Source organism: Coturnix japonica, chromosome 10 (assembly GCF_001577835.2).
Source record: "Coturnix japonica isolate 7356 chromosome 10, Coturnix japonica 2.1, whole genome shotgun sequence".
In the NCBI taxonomy this organism is placed as follows: domain Eukaryota; kingdom Metazoa; phylum Chordata; class Aves; order Galliformes; family Phasianidae; genus Coturnix; species Coturnix japonica.
Window position 1 is genome coordinate 13509270 of NC_029525.1, and position 17676 is coordinate 13526945.

General features: G+C 39.7%; 1 protein-coding gene across 5 annotated transcripts in view; it reads left to right on the plus strand.

Moving 5' to 3' along the window:
* Window positions 1-17676, plus strand: part of MCTP2 (multiple C2 and transmembrane domain containing 2) — a 109788-nt gene that overhangs the window by 73437 nt on the left and 18675 nt on the right. For all 5 annotated transcript variants that reach the window (XM_015873144.2, XM_015873146.2, XM_015873145.2 and 2 more), the window contains 2 exons: window positions 14240-14362; window positions 17084-17125. In XM_015873144.2, the coding sequence (XP_015728630.1) occupies window positions 14240-14362; window positions 17084-17125 (165 nt within the window). The remainder of the gene's footprint in view (window positions 1-14239; window positions 14363-17083; window positions 17126-17676) is intronic.

Sequence of the window (17676 nt, forward strand, 5' to 3'; positions counted from 1 at the left end):
CTGCTCTTTCCCCCTGCAAATCCCTGGCAAAGGTACATGTCTGAAATTATTGTCTTGAATTCCCGTGAAAGGGCTGGATCAGAGGTATATTTTTATTTCGGGCTATTACATATCCCTGTAAAAGCATTTTTCTAATGACAGAGGAAACGTTTACATCCTGCTTCCTCCACGCTGCTCATGGCACTGCCTGTGAAAATCCAGTGCTGGTGCACACGGAGCTCTTACAAGCACGTTACCTGACACATGCAAGTAACGGCTTGGATGAGAAACGGGCTTCTCTATGCAATTAATGGGGGTGGTTTTGCCATTCTCCCAGTAGTTTTTACATTTCCAGTATTATATTTCTGTGCTTTAGGAGGATACGGCTTAAGCCTGAGATCCCAGGCTTTGCTTTGCTGCAGCAGTTGAAATTCCTGGAATAGCAACAGCAATATTGGTGATGCCGAGAGCCACACAGCGAAAGTAAACACATGTTATTTCCAGCTCTTTCAGAAATGCAAGAACAAACAAGGACAAAGTTAATAGGGAAATAACTACTTAGAGGCTTGACAGCACTATAAACAAGATTTAAAAAACAAAGTTTGAAGCTTTAGTGTCGGAATGGGATGGAGCATAGCAGAAACTGATACGAGGCTCCTCATTTTAAATTTGCAGAGGCGAGGTGGTCTGTGTCTCTAGCTCAGGAGTTCAGGGAGCTTCTTTTTACCAAAACAAACAAATAACAGGAACAAAAAAGGAATGTGAGGAATACTGGTCATCTCTTCTGGGACTGCTTACCCATCGCTCACTCTCTATGCAGAGTCCCTTGTTTTTCTGGGGCTGGGGAGCTTTGGTAGCTGCACTTTCTGTGCTGTGTGTTGCAAACTTGTATGCATTGCGTTCTCACTCAGTCCTCACTCAGACCCCTATTTCTCTGCCTCCCCCTCTTCCTGTAATTGCATTATGTTGCTACTTGATGACAAAGCCTTTTAATACATCACCGGTACGCGTTAAACTTTATGGGCAGATTGTTAAGTTAAAAGCCCAATTCTGCCATAAGCTGAGCTTCTCTACAGCTGGTCAGTAGGAATGTGTATGCAGGCATCCAGCAAGGAATTAAAAGGCAACAAGGAAGGATTTCAGCTTTGTTACAGGGTGTAGATGTATCCTTAGAAGGTGCTCGTATTAACATACGTTATCTATCTGTCACCGAAGCAGAGTTAGAAATAGATAGTTTTCATCTGTTCAGCTATCTAATGACAGCCCACAAAGCCAACCCCAAATGTGCAAACATTTTGCTTAATAAAAAAAAAGTACGAAGGAAATAAGAGGCTCTTTATAGCTAAAACCTGACCTAAATGCATCTGAAAACAGTTCCAACCAGCTTTCTGCTCGAGTTGTGACCTGTTGGAGAACTCTGCTCAGTGCTTGCATTCCCAGCTAATTTGATATTGCCTTTTTTTGTGGCTGAAGCTTTGTCATTTGTTTCTAAGCTGTCATTTTTATTAGTCTCCCTGGCTGATCTTTTTGGGCTCTCGTCAGGTGGTGTATGTTCTCCATTGTCTGCCTGGTCTTGGCAAGCTATAGGTCCTTTTATTGCCATATGACGTGGGCGTGCTTGCAGCAGTAGCCTGTAATTATACCCACCACAGGTGACAGTTACAAGAGAGCTTTGGTAATAATTTTAGCTGCCTGATCTGATGTTTATGAAGAAAGAGCCCTCTTTGCGGTCTGGCTGGAGTTTGCTATATTGTATTGTACTTTAGCTGTTTGATTTATGAAGCCCTTTCTTTTTTAATATATAACGCCTTGTGTCTTTTGAAGTTCGGAAGTTTTGTGAGAGACAACTGTTGCTCTTATACTGTTTTGTACATTTTCTACTTATTTCGTATATATTGAGTTTGTTTTGCCTTTTTTTTTTTTTTTTCTTTTTTTCTTTTTTTTCTTTCTGGTAAAATCCAGCCTATTGGCTTTGTTTGTCCAACATTGCAGAGCTCCTGTTCCCAACCACGTGTTAACAGACATGCTGTGTGCTTCCACTTGTAAATCTAGGCATAGATATAGCATTGAATTGCTTTCTTTAATTTGGCCTTGGGTTTTAATAATTTTATAAAGGTGAAATTTTGTATGTAAAAGTTTGCATTTGAAGTTCAGAGAGGGTTATGTCTCAGTAAGACTCATGCTGAGCACAAGTGTGGGAGAGAAGCTACTTGCTTAGAAGCGTATGCATAGAATTCCCTTTGTTGGAGAGGACTGTGCACAGTGCAAACTATATGGGAGAAGGGCTCAGGTCAAGTGTCTGCTGTTCTTGATGTCAGAAAGTGGAGAAATTGGGGGGGGAGGGGGAAGTAGAAAGTCCACAATATCTGTTAGGAAGTGAAATCTTCATTAAAGGTAAGAATTATCTTATTCTCTTAGCGTGCTTTCCCCCCCCCAACCAGAACTCAGGTGCATTGATTTTCTTTCAGTCAGGGTCTGGTTGGTTTGACCATTATGCATTACTTTGACCTGGCATCTCTTAGTACTGTAAAACCCTCAGTTTTACAGGAAGGTTGCAGATGTTGACTATTACTTCCCATGTCATTGGTGGAGTAACCCTATCAGTACTTCGTGGTTTCTCTTTTTTCCTTTACTTATAGTGTGTGTAATATTAAAACAGCTCACTGCCTGGAAATAGTCAGGTTCAATTCTTCTAAAGTGAGGGAATTAGTAGAGAAGTCAGTAGGGGATTAAAGTCACCAGAACTCCATTGACTTCAGCAAACTTACGTTATTCAGCATTGGTTAGAAAGTTAAGTCCTGCTCCAACATGAGCATTTCCAAAGAGGAGGAAAATCCTGTAGGTGGCGATGGCCTCTCATGAATGAGCCAGCTCTGACGCTCCTGCTTTTGTCAGATTTTTCTGTCAGGTTTTCCTTCTTCTTGCTTGAACTATTTTATTGTTAATTCAATTCGCTCGTTCTCTCGGTACTAATCTAACACTAGTTGCAGAAATGTTGACAACTGGAAGAAATTTCATGTTTGAAGGTAACGCGACGTTTTGGTTTTATGATGGAGACAGATGCACCTTGAGGGGTTTCTCTGGAAGCACTCTACTACTTTTTTAAATGAGAAAGAGTTGGATCCTTTAAAGGATCTGAGAATAAAAGAGGATTAGTGTAGAAGCTATGGAGCGAAGAGATTTTTTTTAAAGCCTATTCTCTTTAGTTTTATTTCTTTTCACGAGCAACTAAGAGTTGCTCTGACTGAGGTTAGTCTTAAGCAACTGGGACATTCCTAGAGTGTCAAACATAAGGTTAAGGATAAAAATCATAATGAAAGTATCCTACATCAGATTATTATTATGATTATTATTATTTTAACTTCAGAATTCCAGAAATCTGTTTTTAAAAGTCAATCCTGTTGATTATTAGGTAGTTCGACTACTGCAGCAGTAAACAATTAGGCTGGCACAAGTAGCATCCTTGAGTTCTGATCTCTTTCTCCCTGTTTTATTAGAATTTAGTGTATAAGTCGTAATTGTGACACCCACATTGTAGTCGAGCTTAGCTTGGTGGCAGGTGCTCTTTTTTGTTTAGAATGCTGTGCTGTGATTTTAATAAATATGTAGAGCATTCAGTGTTTTGTACTGGTCTAATACTCTGTTTTATTTTAGCATGAACTTTACCCACGGAACCCTAGCATACTTAATGAGAGATGGGTGCCATGTGTGAGCAGAAGCATCCACCAAAAAAAGAATAAGCAAAAACAACAAAACAGCCTTTATATGCTCTGCTAGTTGAGATGCAGAACTTTCTGCTTGCTTTTTGAGAGAAGTCGCTGTCTTCTGTACTTTCCTTCAGCTTTCATCTTTTAATGGAACAGAGGAGCTGCACAGCTTTGTATCAGAGCCAATTGTCAACTTTCATTAGATGCAGCCTATTGTTTGTTCAGATTAGAAATAACTGCATTACACTTTGACTTTGAAGACTTGTTTCTTTTTAAATATACTAGGTATACGTGACCTTTTTGTCATTTTTGATGCACTTGGCTTGGCAAATTCGAGATACACATTTAAACAGCAGCAAGAAGCATTTGTAATGCAAGGGCTTCACAAAAGGCACTTTCTGTAGTTCAAGGAAAGTGAAGCAAAGTCCTGTAGCTGATCCACAATGTTCATAGATTAATATTAAGTCACCTTAGCTGGTGTTGTGCATCAAATCCATGGCATGGGGGAGAAGAAAGACCTCTGCACCCGTTATTTAGCAGTGGGTTCTTTTTAAGATCCCGTTATGCGTTGTCCTCGTGAGGAGTGTTCAGACGTGGCCTCTGTCAGAAAATGACAGTAAGGAGCTCTGATTCCATTAGAAAAATGCACTGAACAAATTTCCTTAAAATGTTTAGAATATTAAATGAGAAATGCTAATATCACTCTATCAATTCCGTATTTATGGCTTTTTTTTTTTTTTTTTTTTTTGCATAGCATGCCTATCAGGAATTAGATGGTGACTTGTTCTAGCAGTTAAGAAAACATCCCCAGATACTTTCTTGCCCACGTTTGGGAAAGTTATTTGCAGTGATGTATTTCAATTTCCTTAATAAACTAGAGCTGTCTTCCTAATTCCCTTTCCCTCAAGTCCCTCCACAGGGGCTAAAGAAATGGAGTATTTTGAAATTATTATCAGATAACTGTTTCCACGAATAAAGAACCAATGTACGCCTTTTAAAACAGATTTATATTGCAAAGCTGGGAAGTAAACAGTGGTGACAGAAAGGGAAATATGAGATTATTAAAAAATGAAGACATTTTGCAGAGATACTCTGGTTTGCTTTATTTTTTTCTTCCCCTTCTTTTTTCTGTTCGTGGGAAGTGGCAGCTCTGTGACTGCATGCACTGCAATGGCTTTCCTGCTATTTTAAAATTAGAATACCAGATAGTGGTCCTTCAGTGCCCGGTGAATACTGTCTTATGCGCTGATACCTATAGCAACACACAGGGAGCGACTATGAGATCAAATGCTCTGCTTAAAAAGCCTTAGGGAAGCATTATGTGTCTAAGGTCTGATCTATTGTCTGAGAGGTCGGAGAGTGTTAATGCACTCGGCAAAGATTAGACTCCCTCTCTAATTGCTCCAACACTTCCTTAAAGGATTTCAACAGTTGGGAGAGGTGACGCTCCGTGTCCGTTTTTGTCTTCCGACAGCTGTTGAAGTTTATCTGTCTTTCCACAGCGACCATTCGATCACGGCAGCCAGGCGATGTCAGAAGTAAAAACCCAGTTTGGGTTCAGAGCAATGAGTGCCTCTGCTTACAACTTTGTGTTTTTTTTAATACAAGTTTTAGTTACTTCTTGTAGTGGGAGCAGAATTGGTCTCACAAGCCTTTTGGATTAAAGGTGGCGAGGGGGAACTCCTGGAGTCCCATGAAAACTTGAAGTCGTTGAGTCTGATGAAAAGCCATTCAAATTCCAAAGTGGTTCAGATGATTGTTTGCATTTCTTATAGCGCAGCAGATGTTTCCCAACTGGATCTCTATGGAGCCAAGCCAGCTCAGGGAATAGCCACGGTTACGCTTTGTGTCTATAGAGCTGTGCAGTGCCACTGTCAGAGTTAGCCAGGTGCTCATTGCTGCTTATCCCAAACTTTTCCTTTCGCTCAGGAAGCTGATTTAAGCTTAAATTTCAGCTTGAATTTCAGCTGGAAGCACTAAATGGTTTCATTGTTTGTTTAAAGCACTGACCTACTGCAGTAGGTTCTGTTGGCCAAGGATGCTTCTCCTGCACTTTAAAAGCAAGGTATGAGAAAGGCTGAATGTGACTGGGAAAAGAGAGAGGTGGTTCAACCCCAGGAGAACCTGTTACATGTCATATTTCTGCAACAGGGCCTTGATGCCAGAACGTTCACAGTGCAGTAACATTACTGTAGCAAGAGGGGAATTGCACCCATCTTTAAAACAATAATTAAAAAAAACACTGGGCCTCCTTGGCAGATAGATGTGCTGTTATGGTGCAGTTCACACCGCAGGGCCTGTCAAACAGTGGATCTTCCTGTAGGCTTTTTTTTTTTTCCCCGGTGGTTTGGAAGCTTTTGAATCTGGTAGTGTCAGTGGTTTTGCTGGTCTTGTTGGTGCATACAATCCATTTCGCGCATAAGAATGTATAAATACGACCTATATAAATACGTAAATTTAAAGCATCCTTTCTAGACTCTGAACAGATGATTCATACAGCTGTTCAAAGGAGAAAAGCTTGGGTTGTTTGGTGTTGTTTTTTTTTTCTGAAGAAAAAACCCTCTTGGCTCTGAATCGGAAATTGAGGAGCAGAATTCATCAAGTGTATTCTGGTCGTTCTCACATGGGTAGTTCCTCCTTCCTTTCCTGCATAGCGTGTTCCTTTGCACTGTTGCTATATTACATGAAATGTTTCATCTGTATATAAAAATTAAAAATTCAAACAAAAATCTGGCCCACATGAAGAACAGGCCCTTTGGGCATATGGTTCATTATGCATATTCGTTTAATTACTAAAACACTTGGGATGTCTCTACTGCCCTTGCTTTCAACTTGTAAAGTTGGATCTGTTCTGCAGCACAGAATATGTTGAACAGGCATGTGTTATAAAGGACTTCAGTCTTCTCCTATTTAAAACTCTGTATAATGTTCTTGGCTGGATTGATAGAATTTACTGAATATTAGTTCAATCCGCTGCATCAAAACAGCAGCTCAGGATCTCTTTCCTTAACACCTTCCCTAACCCCAACAAGGCAAGTTTTACAGTGGTTACTTCATAGCTGTGTTTACTATCAAAGTAACACGAGACTGAGGCTTTGGATTTCAGGCACATTCCCACAAAGCACCTCAAGTCACACGTTGAAGCTGTATAACTTTTATTAGCTAAGAAGGGATTGCTGCGATAGTGTGACTTTAATTGATTTTCAGGGCAAACAGGTGGTGATGGTTTCGGCATCCCCTAGTCTCCTGCCATTCCTAATTTGGAGCTGCACATATAATAGCTTTATTAAAATAAACAGTCTTCTGGCTTTAGTTTTACCTGAACAGCTGCCTGAAATTGCAAGAGTCTTGCAACTCCTTCCCCCCCCCCCCTATACTGTTGGGTGTTTTGGAAAGCAGGATGCTCTAGGTCTGTTAGGGGGAGTCTCTGTTAGACAATCTTGTTGTTAATGCTTAGGATTTTTATTTTTTATCTGTTTATTTATTTTGCATCTCTGCTGTTGTTGCTGATTTACAAAAGGCAAAAGGTGCCAGGTGGTTCTGAAACATATGTGGCACTGAAGGACGTGGTTAGCGGGCATGGTGGTGATGTGTTGGTGGCTGAACTGGGTGATACTAGTGGTCTTTTCCAACCTTAATGGTCCTATGATTTCTGTGTACAAGTGCCTCTGTATGTGGGTTTACTACAGCCTTTTTTTTTTTCCATGCCATAGCTGGCGACTGCCAAGGATGTAATGCTATGTGTGATCCTCCTGCCGTTGTATTCTGAATTAAGTCTAATTGAATATGCTTACTTGATTAGGAAGTCCTTTCCTCATTTTAGTTCCAATATTCACTGTGAACATGAAGGAGAGAAGTCATTAAAGTCATTTAAGCATATTGCTTAAGTGTGTCATTTGCTACCAATCGTAACCCAGTGTTGATAGTCCAAAGTTACAAAATGCTTCCACTGGGTCCTGTTACACTTACTGTACATTTACATCACCATCTGACCCCTACAGCTAGTATTTCTCGCCATGTTAACAAATATGTCTCCAAGGTAAATGGACATTTATCAGCTTAGCTAATGATCTTTTTTTTTTTCATGACCCTTTTAAGGTGTTCACCCTATCCAGAATAAATAAAATTAACCTACATTTTTTCCTCCTTTTAAATAGCACAGATATTTTTTCTGACATTTGTTGGAAGAATTATTTATTACACGATCAGGCTTTTAACTCTCATAGTGCCTGCCTTCCCTGAAAATAGATCATAACTTTCTGAATGAGACTGATCCTTAAGCTGCAGCCCTACTGATAAACAAACTAAAACATCAGAGATAAAAATGACCGTTTAATTTAGCTACAATATAAAACAGCACATTTTTGTTTGGCATGCCTCCCTCCCCTTTGTTTTAAGACCTTCCTCCATTGCCTTTGTCTGTCATAGTTGTCCCTTAAGAAGGATCATGCAGATTTATTCTCCTGACCCACTCCCAGTGGACTAACCTAAAAGATAGAAAACTGTCGTAACGTTATTTCCCTATCTCTCTTTTTTTTTCCCTCCCAATTTTTAAGTTTTGTTGCTTGAGGGTCTCTAACTGTATTTTACTTGGCTCAGGAAATGTAGAATATGCTAGAAAAAACATGAGGGAAAAATTAGAGCAGTCAGCATGCTAGCAAAGAGCTATTTCTTCAGTGTCTGCAGCTTGAGAAGATTAGAAGTCTTTTGCTGTAAAACTGTAGTACGTACATAAATATAGAACCCTCAAACAACGGGTGTTGTGCTTGTCTTTGTTTTGATTACCCCCTTTTTGGGTTAGGGATAAAGAGGAAGTGCAGCCACAAGGGAGTTGTTTGGAGGCATCCCATGGAACTTGTGGTGGACCAGTGTGCTTTGTGGTTTTAATGTATGTGTCTTAAAGGAAACAGACAGCGTGCCTCCTTCAGACACCGCTTTGAGAATAGTTGTCCATGGTGATGTTTGATAGATATTCTTCAGATACCTGCAATGGAATATATAAATGATTTCACCTTACTGATTCATGAGTGTATGCATGGGTAATGGCTCTAAGGTGTGCTGGGAGAGGTTCGTGTTAGATATTAGGAGAAATTCCTTCTCAGGAAGTGCTTTGGGCACTGGAACATGCTGCCCAGGGAAGTGGTGAAGTCACCATCCCTGGTGATGTTCAGGAAGGGTTTAGATGTGGCACTGAAGGACATGGTTTAGTGGCCATAGTGGGGATGGGTTGGGCTTGGATCAGGTGAACTGAGAGGGCTTCTCCAGCCTTCATGATCTTGTGATTCTATAGAATTTTGATTTACAAACATGAGAGATATTATGAGTTTGGTGAAATAAGCCAAGTGGCTTTTTTTTTTTCCTTTTTTTTTTTAAGTGGTGTTGGGTGGAGTGTTTCATGTTTAGTGCTCATTCTGATTCTGGACATTGTTAGGAATGAAGAATAAATCCATTGGACTTGTTAGTAACATAAAAGCAAGTCATCCAAGCAGGGACGTTTTGTAAGTGTTTACAGTCAGGTATTCTTAAGTGAACCATCAGAGCCTTACCTGGTTGAACTGCAACAGCATCGTCCCGAGTTGATGGTGGAGAACAGTCCATATTACTATCAGCTCTTCTGAGTTCGCTGCGACTTTTACAGGAAAGCATACTGTTCGGTAAGCTCCATTTCTTGGAATCATTTGATTGCACATGAGTCACAGTTTTCGTTTAAAACACAAATGAGTTTCTACTTCCAAGCAGCAGCACAGAAAATGCGATCCCCCTGAAGAATCTAAACTAGGCAGTGATAAAAAAAAAAATAAAGGGCCCTGTTGCACATTGACTCGAGTAGTATGAGATTTCTTGTATGTTCTTAAGGGTGTTTTTTGGTTGTTTTTTTGGTTGTTTCACATCTTATATTGATTGAAGTAGGTAATATTGGTTTGGGTTTTTGTTTTTTGGTGTATTCAAACTGCTGTTAAATTATTGGCCCTTGTGAGTACAGTTCCAGTCCCTGTGTATTACTTTGAATCCTGTTCTCTGACGCTCATTTTCCTTCTTGCTTTGTCATATGTATGTGGAGCAATGCAGGGATAATTTGTAACATAGCATAAATATTTGAAGATCTCAATTCCTTTACATCATTTTTGATTTTGGTCATCCCCTCTCAATACAACGCATGTACCATACTGCTGCTGTGGTGCTCCGTGTTCTTTTGCTAGGGACACAAAAAGCAAATTGAATCTAAAGTAAATAGGTTTCTTCTGACAGTACTGCTTTATTTAAGTGTAATTTCTCTTCCCGCCATGTTCTTTGTTACTGCATCACAATGAGTGAGTGACTCTGCTCATTACCAGCTTGAGCTCTGCTCAGGTCAGTAGGTGCTCTCAGCAGAGCATGGTATGGCAAAGTAGTGTCCGATGGAATGAGGGTAATAGGAAGGGTGGTAGAGTGCAACTTCGGGAGAGTCTTCAAAAACCAAAATCTGTGGGAGGGGTGGTATACTGGAAGATATTTTCTATGTGTCAACCAGTGTTTGCCGTGCCTCGACATTGGAGATATTTTAGTCAGGTTTCCCTAACTGCTCCAAAAGTCCTTTTCAGTGTTCTCCCCCATCAAATGCACGTGCCGTTCTGTGATCACAAAGATGATGACTGCATTCACATGGCTTCTCATGCTGTGCTTTGATTTCCATAACGTGGGCTCAGCACACCTATCATGCCTGTTCTCTCAAGGAGATGCCTCAGTACATGCAGGTGTGTTTGCACATACGCACAGGTTTTCTGCGCTAAGTAGGTATGTCCATTCTCCCTTCTTTTAGCTCTTTTAGTCTCCCTTTCTCAGGGCAGGAATAAGTATCTGTCAGAAATAATTTGTTGTTGATGAGCTTATTGCCTCAGAGGGATTTGAATGCCCTTTTGGGGAGCTGGTGTCTTATGTTATTGGTTGATATCCTGTATTTTGGGGCAGAGGGTCTGAAAGCTTAAAAAGAATGCTAGGTAGTTCAGAGTCCATTTGTGATGATGTGGAGATAAGTTAGAAACATCTAATTCCTCTTTGCTGTAAAGGAAGGGAAATGTGCCTTTATGCCTCTAATCAAAATCAGCGCTTTGATTTGGTTGAAAACAGATAACTTGGAGTAGCATTAGCTCATTTGTTTCTCCTGACTTTTCCTGAATTGCATAGGCCACGTTTATTAATGGTGAGGAGACGTTTGACAGAGCTGTTAGTCATTTAGAGTTCAGTCAAATCGCGTGTGGTTTTGGAACCCGAAGTTTCAAATAATATTTTTCACAGTTCTACTGATGAGGCATTTCATTAGCATTGGAGCCTATGCCGCCTGAGAAAATAACCTTTTACCATAGGTTTCTTGCATGCATTTAATCTCCTTTCACTTTATTTTTTCCATCTGATGGAATGCATCCCTCTCCTTTTCCCATCGCTGCTGTTCTTCAAGAATTATTCTGTTAAACAACATAGCATTTGTTACTTCTCTAGAAAGAGTTACTAGGCCAAGAAAATCCCGGTTTTAGTTTAAAAAGAAAAAATGAGATAAAATTAATAAGTAGAAAAATTACACAGAAAATCCCATTTAATGCTAGGTTTCTAAACCCCTTAAAACTATTCTATCCCATGACTGAGGGTTTGCTGGTGACAAATGTTTTATGGGCATAGTTTAGTAGACACCCGTCTAAAATCTGTTCCTAATAGTCAGATCCTAAATTGGAACCAGAGGGGCAGAAAAACCAGATTTGAAATGTGTTTCTAAAGGTTTGTTTTTACTTTCAGTTGAGGCTGCCTTCTCTCATCTTTTGTACTGCTGTCAAAAGGGCCACTCTCATGGTTGTTCAAACTCCATGCTTCTTGACAGGAACAGTTGGACCCCTCTTCAATGATTTTCAGATGAAACAGCTTCGAAACCTCCAGAGCTTTAACTTGTAGTTATTAGGCCCTTTGAAACAGCAGCACATTAATCAGCTGAAATCAAGTGGTCCTTTCTCCAAGGCTGTGATGTTGCTGTTCTCTTCTAGGTAGAACTCTAGTCTAAATATTAGTGTCAAGAGCTCTTTTTTTCCCTCTCTGGATATGTCTGTCTCTTTCCTGCTTCTATTTTGATAATTGTTTTATAATGTTGTGAATTAAACTGCTCAGTTCAATAATAGGCTTTTATGTTCTCAAATCGCATTAGAAGATGTAACGCAGAGAGCTAGTTTTTTCTTGTTGATTTGTATTTTAGAAATCAGCTGCAGTTGTTTTAACTTCTCTCATGCACAGTATGAAGCCCAGCACAAAAGGTGTCAGTGATGTCATGGATTACGTTTGGCTGAACTTGGTCTAACGGTGATATGAAATGTGAAGAAATAAAAGTATGGTTGTATCTTGCGCTTGGCATTCCAGGGCTGTGTGAAAACTGAAAAGTAGGATTTGGGTTTATATAGTAACCGCTTTGCTGTGTGATACCATAAAACTACTGAAAAGGCTGCTAGGATGCAGAAATATATCTATTTACTGTATAAACATGCTCTGAAATTTTATTGTGTACTGTATGTTCACAGCATTTGTTTCCCCTACCTCCAAAGCTAAATAATTTTTGAATAGCTAATTCAATTTGTCTTGTATCTGTGTTCTGTCACAGCAATGAAAGTTGCCTCTATTGCAATGGTAACAGTAAAGCAACTCTTCTTAAGTAGGTGTTGCCGTCTGAATTACAACTCAGCAGCTGATAACCAGTCAGCGTTAGAAAGGAAGCAACAGTATGCCTCAGCTATCAGTTGAGCCTGCACTGAGATTTTGTAATTAAATTTTAAGTATTATTTAAGGTCTGAAACTTAATAATACACAAAATATACTGTTGGATCTAAAATCACCAAGGTCTTGAGTTTCCATCTTGCCTAAGTGACCTGTGATTGCAAGGTTGTATTATACTTGCAACAGAGCAGAGTGCCGTTCGTATAGGATGGTGACAGATGCACTAGAATTGGTACAAGTCCTGCAGTTGAATGAATGAAGAAAGGTTCTTCAAGGGCTTCACTGACTCCTGTAGGAGACAGCATAGCTGACTGCTGGTGGAGTCTTTGCTGCACTGAGACAAGAGTGAATTCATGTAGACCCTGAGGAGATGATGTATATACAGCCTCTTCCAACATGCCAAAACAATATGAATTTCTATTAAAGTGCTTTCATAGGGATCAGATATGTATGCGTGTGCATCTATTTTTTAGCTACCTATATAAACCCAAGGTATATATAGATACATACTTGCAGTAACAGTTATTGACCTAATAAAATATTGTTTTACTGACATACAAATGCCAACAAACAGGATGACAATCTAAATCCTTGCACAGTAACAGTTAAGACAGAATCAGGTTGGCTTTAGAAAATGTGACCCCTGTTTGGACAGGGCTACGTGTATGATCATTGGCTCTTGGTTTATGATCGGCCCCTGGTAGATGTGAACTGACCAACTGTCAGATGTCAGGCAAGACTTTTTGTTTAAATGTTACAGCAGCTGCTGCTTTGTAGGGGTGTGGATTCTCCCCATAGGATGTGGTGAGAAGTAGTGTTTTGGTGTGGTGTGGGTAGAGTTTGGGGTCCGTAATGCTATGTATGTTGCCATAAATAGTTTGTTCTGCAAATGCCAGCCTTGCCTTCGTCTACATAGTATGACAGGCTGAGGGTCAGTGGAGCTGGAGGTTTGTCTTGCTGATCACCCACAGTTGTCCTGTGATTGCAGTTTGGCTTGGTATCATGTTCTTGAAAAACCTTAAATGCTTTTTAAATCCCCATCACGGAGGTTACGTGTTTCGCTGATTCAGTTTGCAGAACTGAACCTCAAAATTTGGCTTCTACTTTTGCTGTCGGTGGGTTTTATTGGATACTGCTCTTGAGGTACAGGCTGAGACCTTCTCTGGGTAAAGAGGCCCCAAATAACCAGTGAAATCAGAGTATGCTTTACTGAAAAATGTCTGAGTCTGGAAACGAAGAATGTAATTTATGGATTCCTTCCCAAAATAAAGCATCACATGCAGACAAGAGCCTTGCACTCTCAAAGGTCTTCGCAGTGCTGTGCCAAGAAGAGTGGGTGAACTAATGGTGAAGTTCCATTTGCTAATATCTCTAGGTTTGACTGAAGAGGTGGATGGCTCCTGTTGCACAAGAGGAAGCAACTCTTCTCTAGTCAGTGAAAGACTTGCTGGCAATTAGGGTTTGATGAAGTGGGACAGACATAAGTGGGTCTATTATGCTCTAGCATTAATGACAAGGCTTTCAGGCTTGAGGAAGTCCCAGGAAGGAGTGAACAATGCCTTTGGACCAACCTTATGTTCATAGATTTGTACTTCACCAAAAAAAGGGAACGAGAAGCAAACAAATAGCAGCCTAATGGACTCGAACAGAATAGAATGAGTATGCTTCTCAAGCAGGCTTCTTTTTTTTGCCAAAATAAGAAATGAGTGAGGTTAGCAGAGATTCAAGGATGCGCGTACATCAGGATAATGGCTGAAAGGCTTTCTTGCATCACATTCTCTTTAAACACCTGGATGTGTTCTTTTCTGTTGCTTTATTTTTCTCAGGTATTCGTGGTCACTGTATGGAGCTTTGAACTGTACATGGTGCCTCTGGCTCTGCTGGTTCTCTTTGCATACAACTTCTCCCTCATCAGAACAGGGAAGGTCAACAACACCCAGGATGCTCAGGCAAGTAGAATGGCAGTAATGTTTCTGGCTTGAATTTGTCCTTCAGCAGAATGTCGAGCATTTTAATGGTATTAAGCTAGTTGTGCAGCTAAACATTTTTATTTCAAAGTTACTGAAAAGAGTCCTCCGCCCTCTCAATTTTCTTGATTCAATTCAAGCAATAAACCATTCCATATAGTACAGAGAAGACGACGAGAACGCGTAGGAGGTAAATTTCAATTAAAAATATTTGCAGTTATTTTGTAACTATGTTGAATTAAGAAGGACTTGCAATGTGTCAAGACCCCACAACCCATGCCTCCGCTGCTCTTACACTTTGCATCACCCTGATGATTCATGATTCACAGGGGAGGAAAGTCAATTCAAGCTGAAACAGAAGTTAGCTATTTTCTAAATCTTGTCCTGTTATCTGAAGCTTCAAGAAGAAACCCTTACTCCTCCTCCAAGCCTCCCAATTTAAATGACAAATATTTTTTGTGGAAGTTAGTCCTCAGTTCTTTCAGAATTCAAAAATACAAAAATAATTGCATGTTGCAAATTGCATATGTTGAGATACGAAACTCTGCTGTTGACCACTGTCTTTACTTGCATAACTGCGATAATTACAATGAAAGCAGGGAACAAATTTGTGGATCCTCATAGCATTCCATTTGTAAATGTATCATAGTAATGAAATACGGGCTGAATTAACTCTTACAATTTCTGATAAAAAGATGATTGACATTTGGGCCCTTAATGGCTGCCTTTACACAAATGAATTGCTTGAATTATGTACAGAGAAATTGTATCCTAGATCCCAGGATTAAAAAAAAAAAAAAGAAAAAAAAGTTGATTGCTGTTGTATGAGTTTTAGCAACAAAAGTTGCATCTAGTTCATTTTTGATCCATTCCCAAATGGAAGGATTGTTGGAACATGCAGAAAGTTATGCAGTAACAACAAGGATAGAGGTTTGATTTGAAAATGAAGGGTAAGAAAAATGCTTTTTTCCAAGTCCAGAATAACATAGAAAGGTATTGTACGTCTCTAGGGACTACTTTATTTCATCAAGAAACAAGGTCTACTCGTGAGGGAGAATCTCAGCCAAACGTTTCTTTTTATTGTTTTATTTTAAATACAAAAGGCAATACAAAATCTTGCTAGGTTGCCTAGGAATAGTGCACAGAGACTACCATTCAACACCTGTCACTCATCCTATGGTGAGTTTATTGCATGCTTAGATGAGGACAATCTCACACAAGTCAGCAGGATTGAACAGCAGATCATTCATGTGGATGCTACAGGAAGACCATATTCGCAATTCCAAGTTAAACAGCAGGGAAGGAAAGTTGAATGGAAAATTGGCCCTTTTTGGTCACACATCCTGTGAGCAGTGTGGTGCTGAGAAATTCAGGGGTGTATTTTGCATAAGAAAAGTTACACGTCTGCCTGAGTGCTTTGCAGGATTGGGATCATATGGAACAAGTCGTCAAAGTGCCTTTAATATTACCTGATTCCTTTTTTATGTGTGCCTATGATTCCAACCATCTGTAGGTCAGAAATAGACAATCAGGTGCTACCTCTAGTCACATCTGTCCTGCAGATGACAGAAGTTATTTTCTTCCAAATACCTGTGCTTTATTCACAGTTACTTATTTATTTATTTTAGTTTCTTGAGACCTTGGCTACATGTGCAGTACTTTTCATGTGTAGTTAAGAAGGAGAGCAAGAGTCTTCGGAAGAGAAGTCTCCAATTTCTGTGCCATAAAATGGAGATAACAGTATTAACCTTGTAGGCATGAACCAATTGCCAGGGCATTAAATGCATGAGTATTGGTAAAACGTTTTATGATTTACAGATGGGAGCTTCTATAGAAATGTAAACCATGGTCACTGTTAGCTTAGGTACAATGAGTGTAGTAGAGAGCTGGGGTAAACCCAGATGTGAACACTGAATACTAGTTGCAGCTATTTTGGCAGGAAAGCTAAAAACCGAATCCCAAACCTTTTCTGTTGTCAATTCTTTGCCTTTACTGTTAATTGTATCTGAACTTGTAATATACTGATGGAAATATTAAATAAACAAGAAAAACTTGGAGGACCGTATTAAAGACCCAATTTATAAAATACCTGAATTAAAACCCAACCACTCCTTATTCCAAGCCATAAGCGAGTCTTTTGTTTTCCTTCCCTACCTATCAGTGTTGAAGTTAAAGGGAGGGAATAATACTGCATAGAAATCTGGTTATGAATCATGAGATTGATTATATTCATACTAATGTATTTTCTACAATCTAATGCTTCGGTAATGACCCTAAAGGGAGAGAGCAGTCATTGTAACAGTGAGGATGGAACAAGTTGAGTGTAGTGTCCTCAGCCTTGACATGCTGACTGGTTCGTTTGTCAGACGAAGAACACAGTTGTTTACAGCTAGTTAAAGCTGGCAATGAATTTGAAAGCCTGTTGCCTTCAGATGACAGGACACAACCACTAATGCTTTATTTAGACAAAAATTTGTATAGGGTATTGCCTGCTTTGTTCAGGTTATCACAAAAAAATAAAAAAGTCCTTGAATGCTAAACATTATTTCTGAAAGGTGAAAATTGTGGGTTTGTTAATGATTTGCAGTAGAAGTGGGAGAAAACCTTGTAATGAAATGCTGTGGGAGTAGCAAGCTTTTCGAACATTGCCTATCAATGAGAAATAAGTGTGATTCTTTCTAATATGGATGTATGCTTTTTCAGGAGCTTATGGGCTTGGATGAAGATGACGATGAGGAAGATAAGGTAAATATGTCTTGGTGTTTTGGCTAGAATGAGAAAGAAAGTGGGTGCAGCACAAACTAACCATCCTGTCTCCATGAGATCTGCATTCCTTATCTGTTTTAACTGGGAAAACTATTACCCGTTTTTTAATCACCAGACTGAAAGTTTGAGGATTGCTGGTTGGTTTGTATAATGTTCAATAGTGGCATTACCTGCATGAGACCTGTGAACTTCATTTGAATCTGTGGGGTGCCCAGGGTGTGCTTGAAATCATAGGACATATGTTCATGTGCCAGTGTATGTATGTGTATGGGTGGTCAAGGTGAGTATATAAAATACATCATCACTTCCTCTGTGAGTGTTGGATGAACATTCTGCACTAATGGCTTACAACAAATCACACGGCATTTCCATTTCGGTAGGCCAGAGTTGCTGTGATTTGTGAAGGGCTGCTTAAGGTTTTCTCAACATTTACTCTACAGGCTTGAGAAAAAGAGGTTTTTAGTTTTTCAGCAGAAATGTAGAAAGAGTTGGTGCTGGTGAGGCCTTGTTTTATTAGAGCATACTTCTTC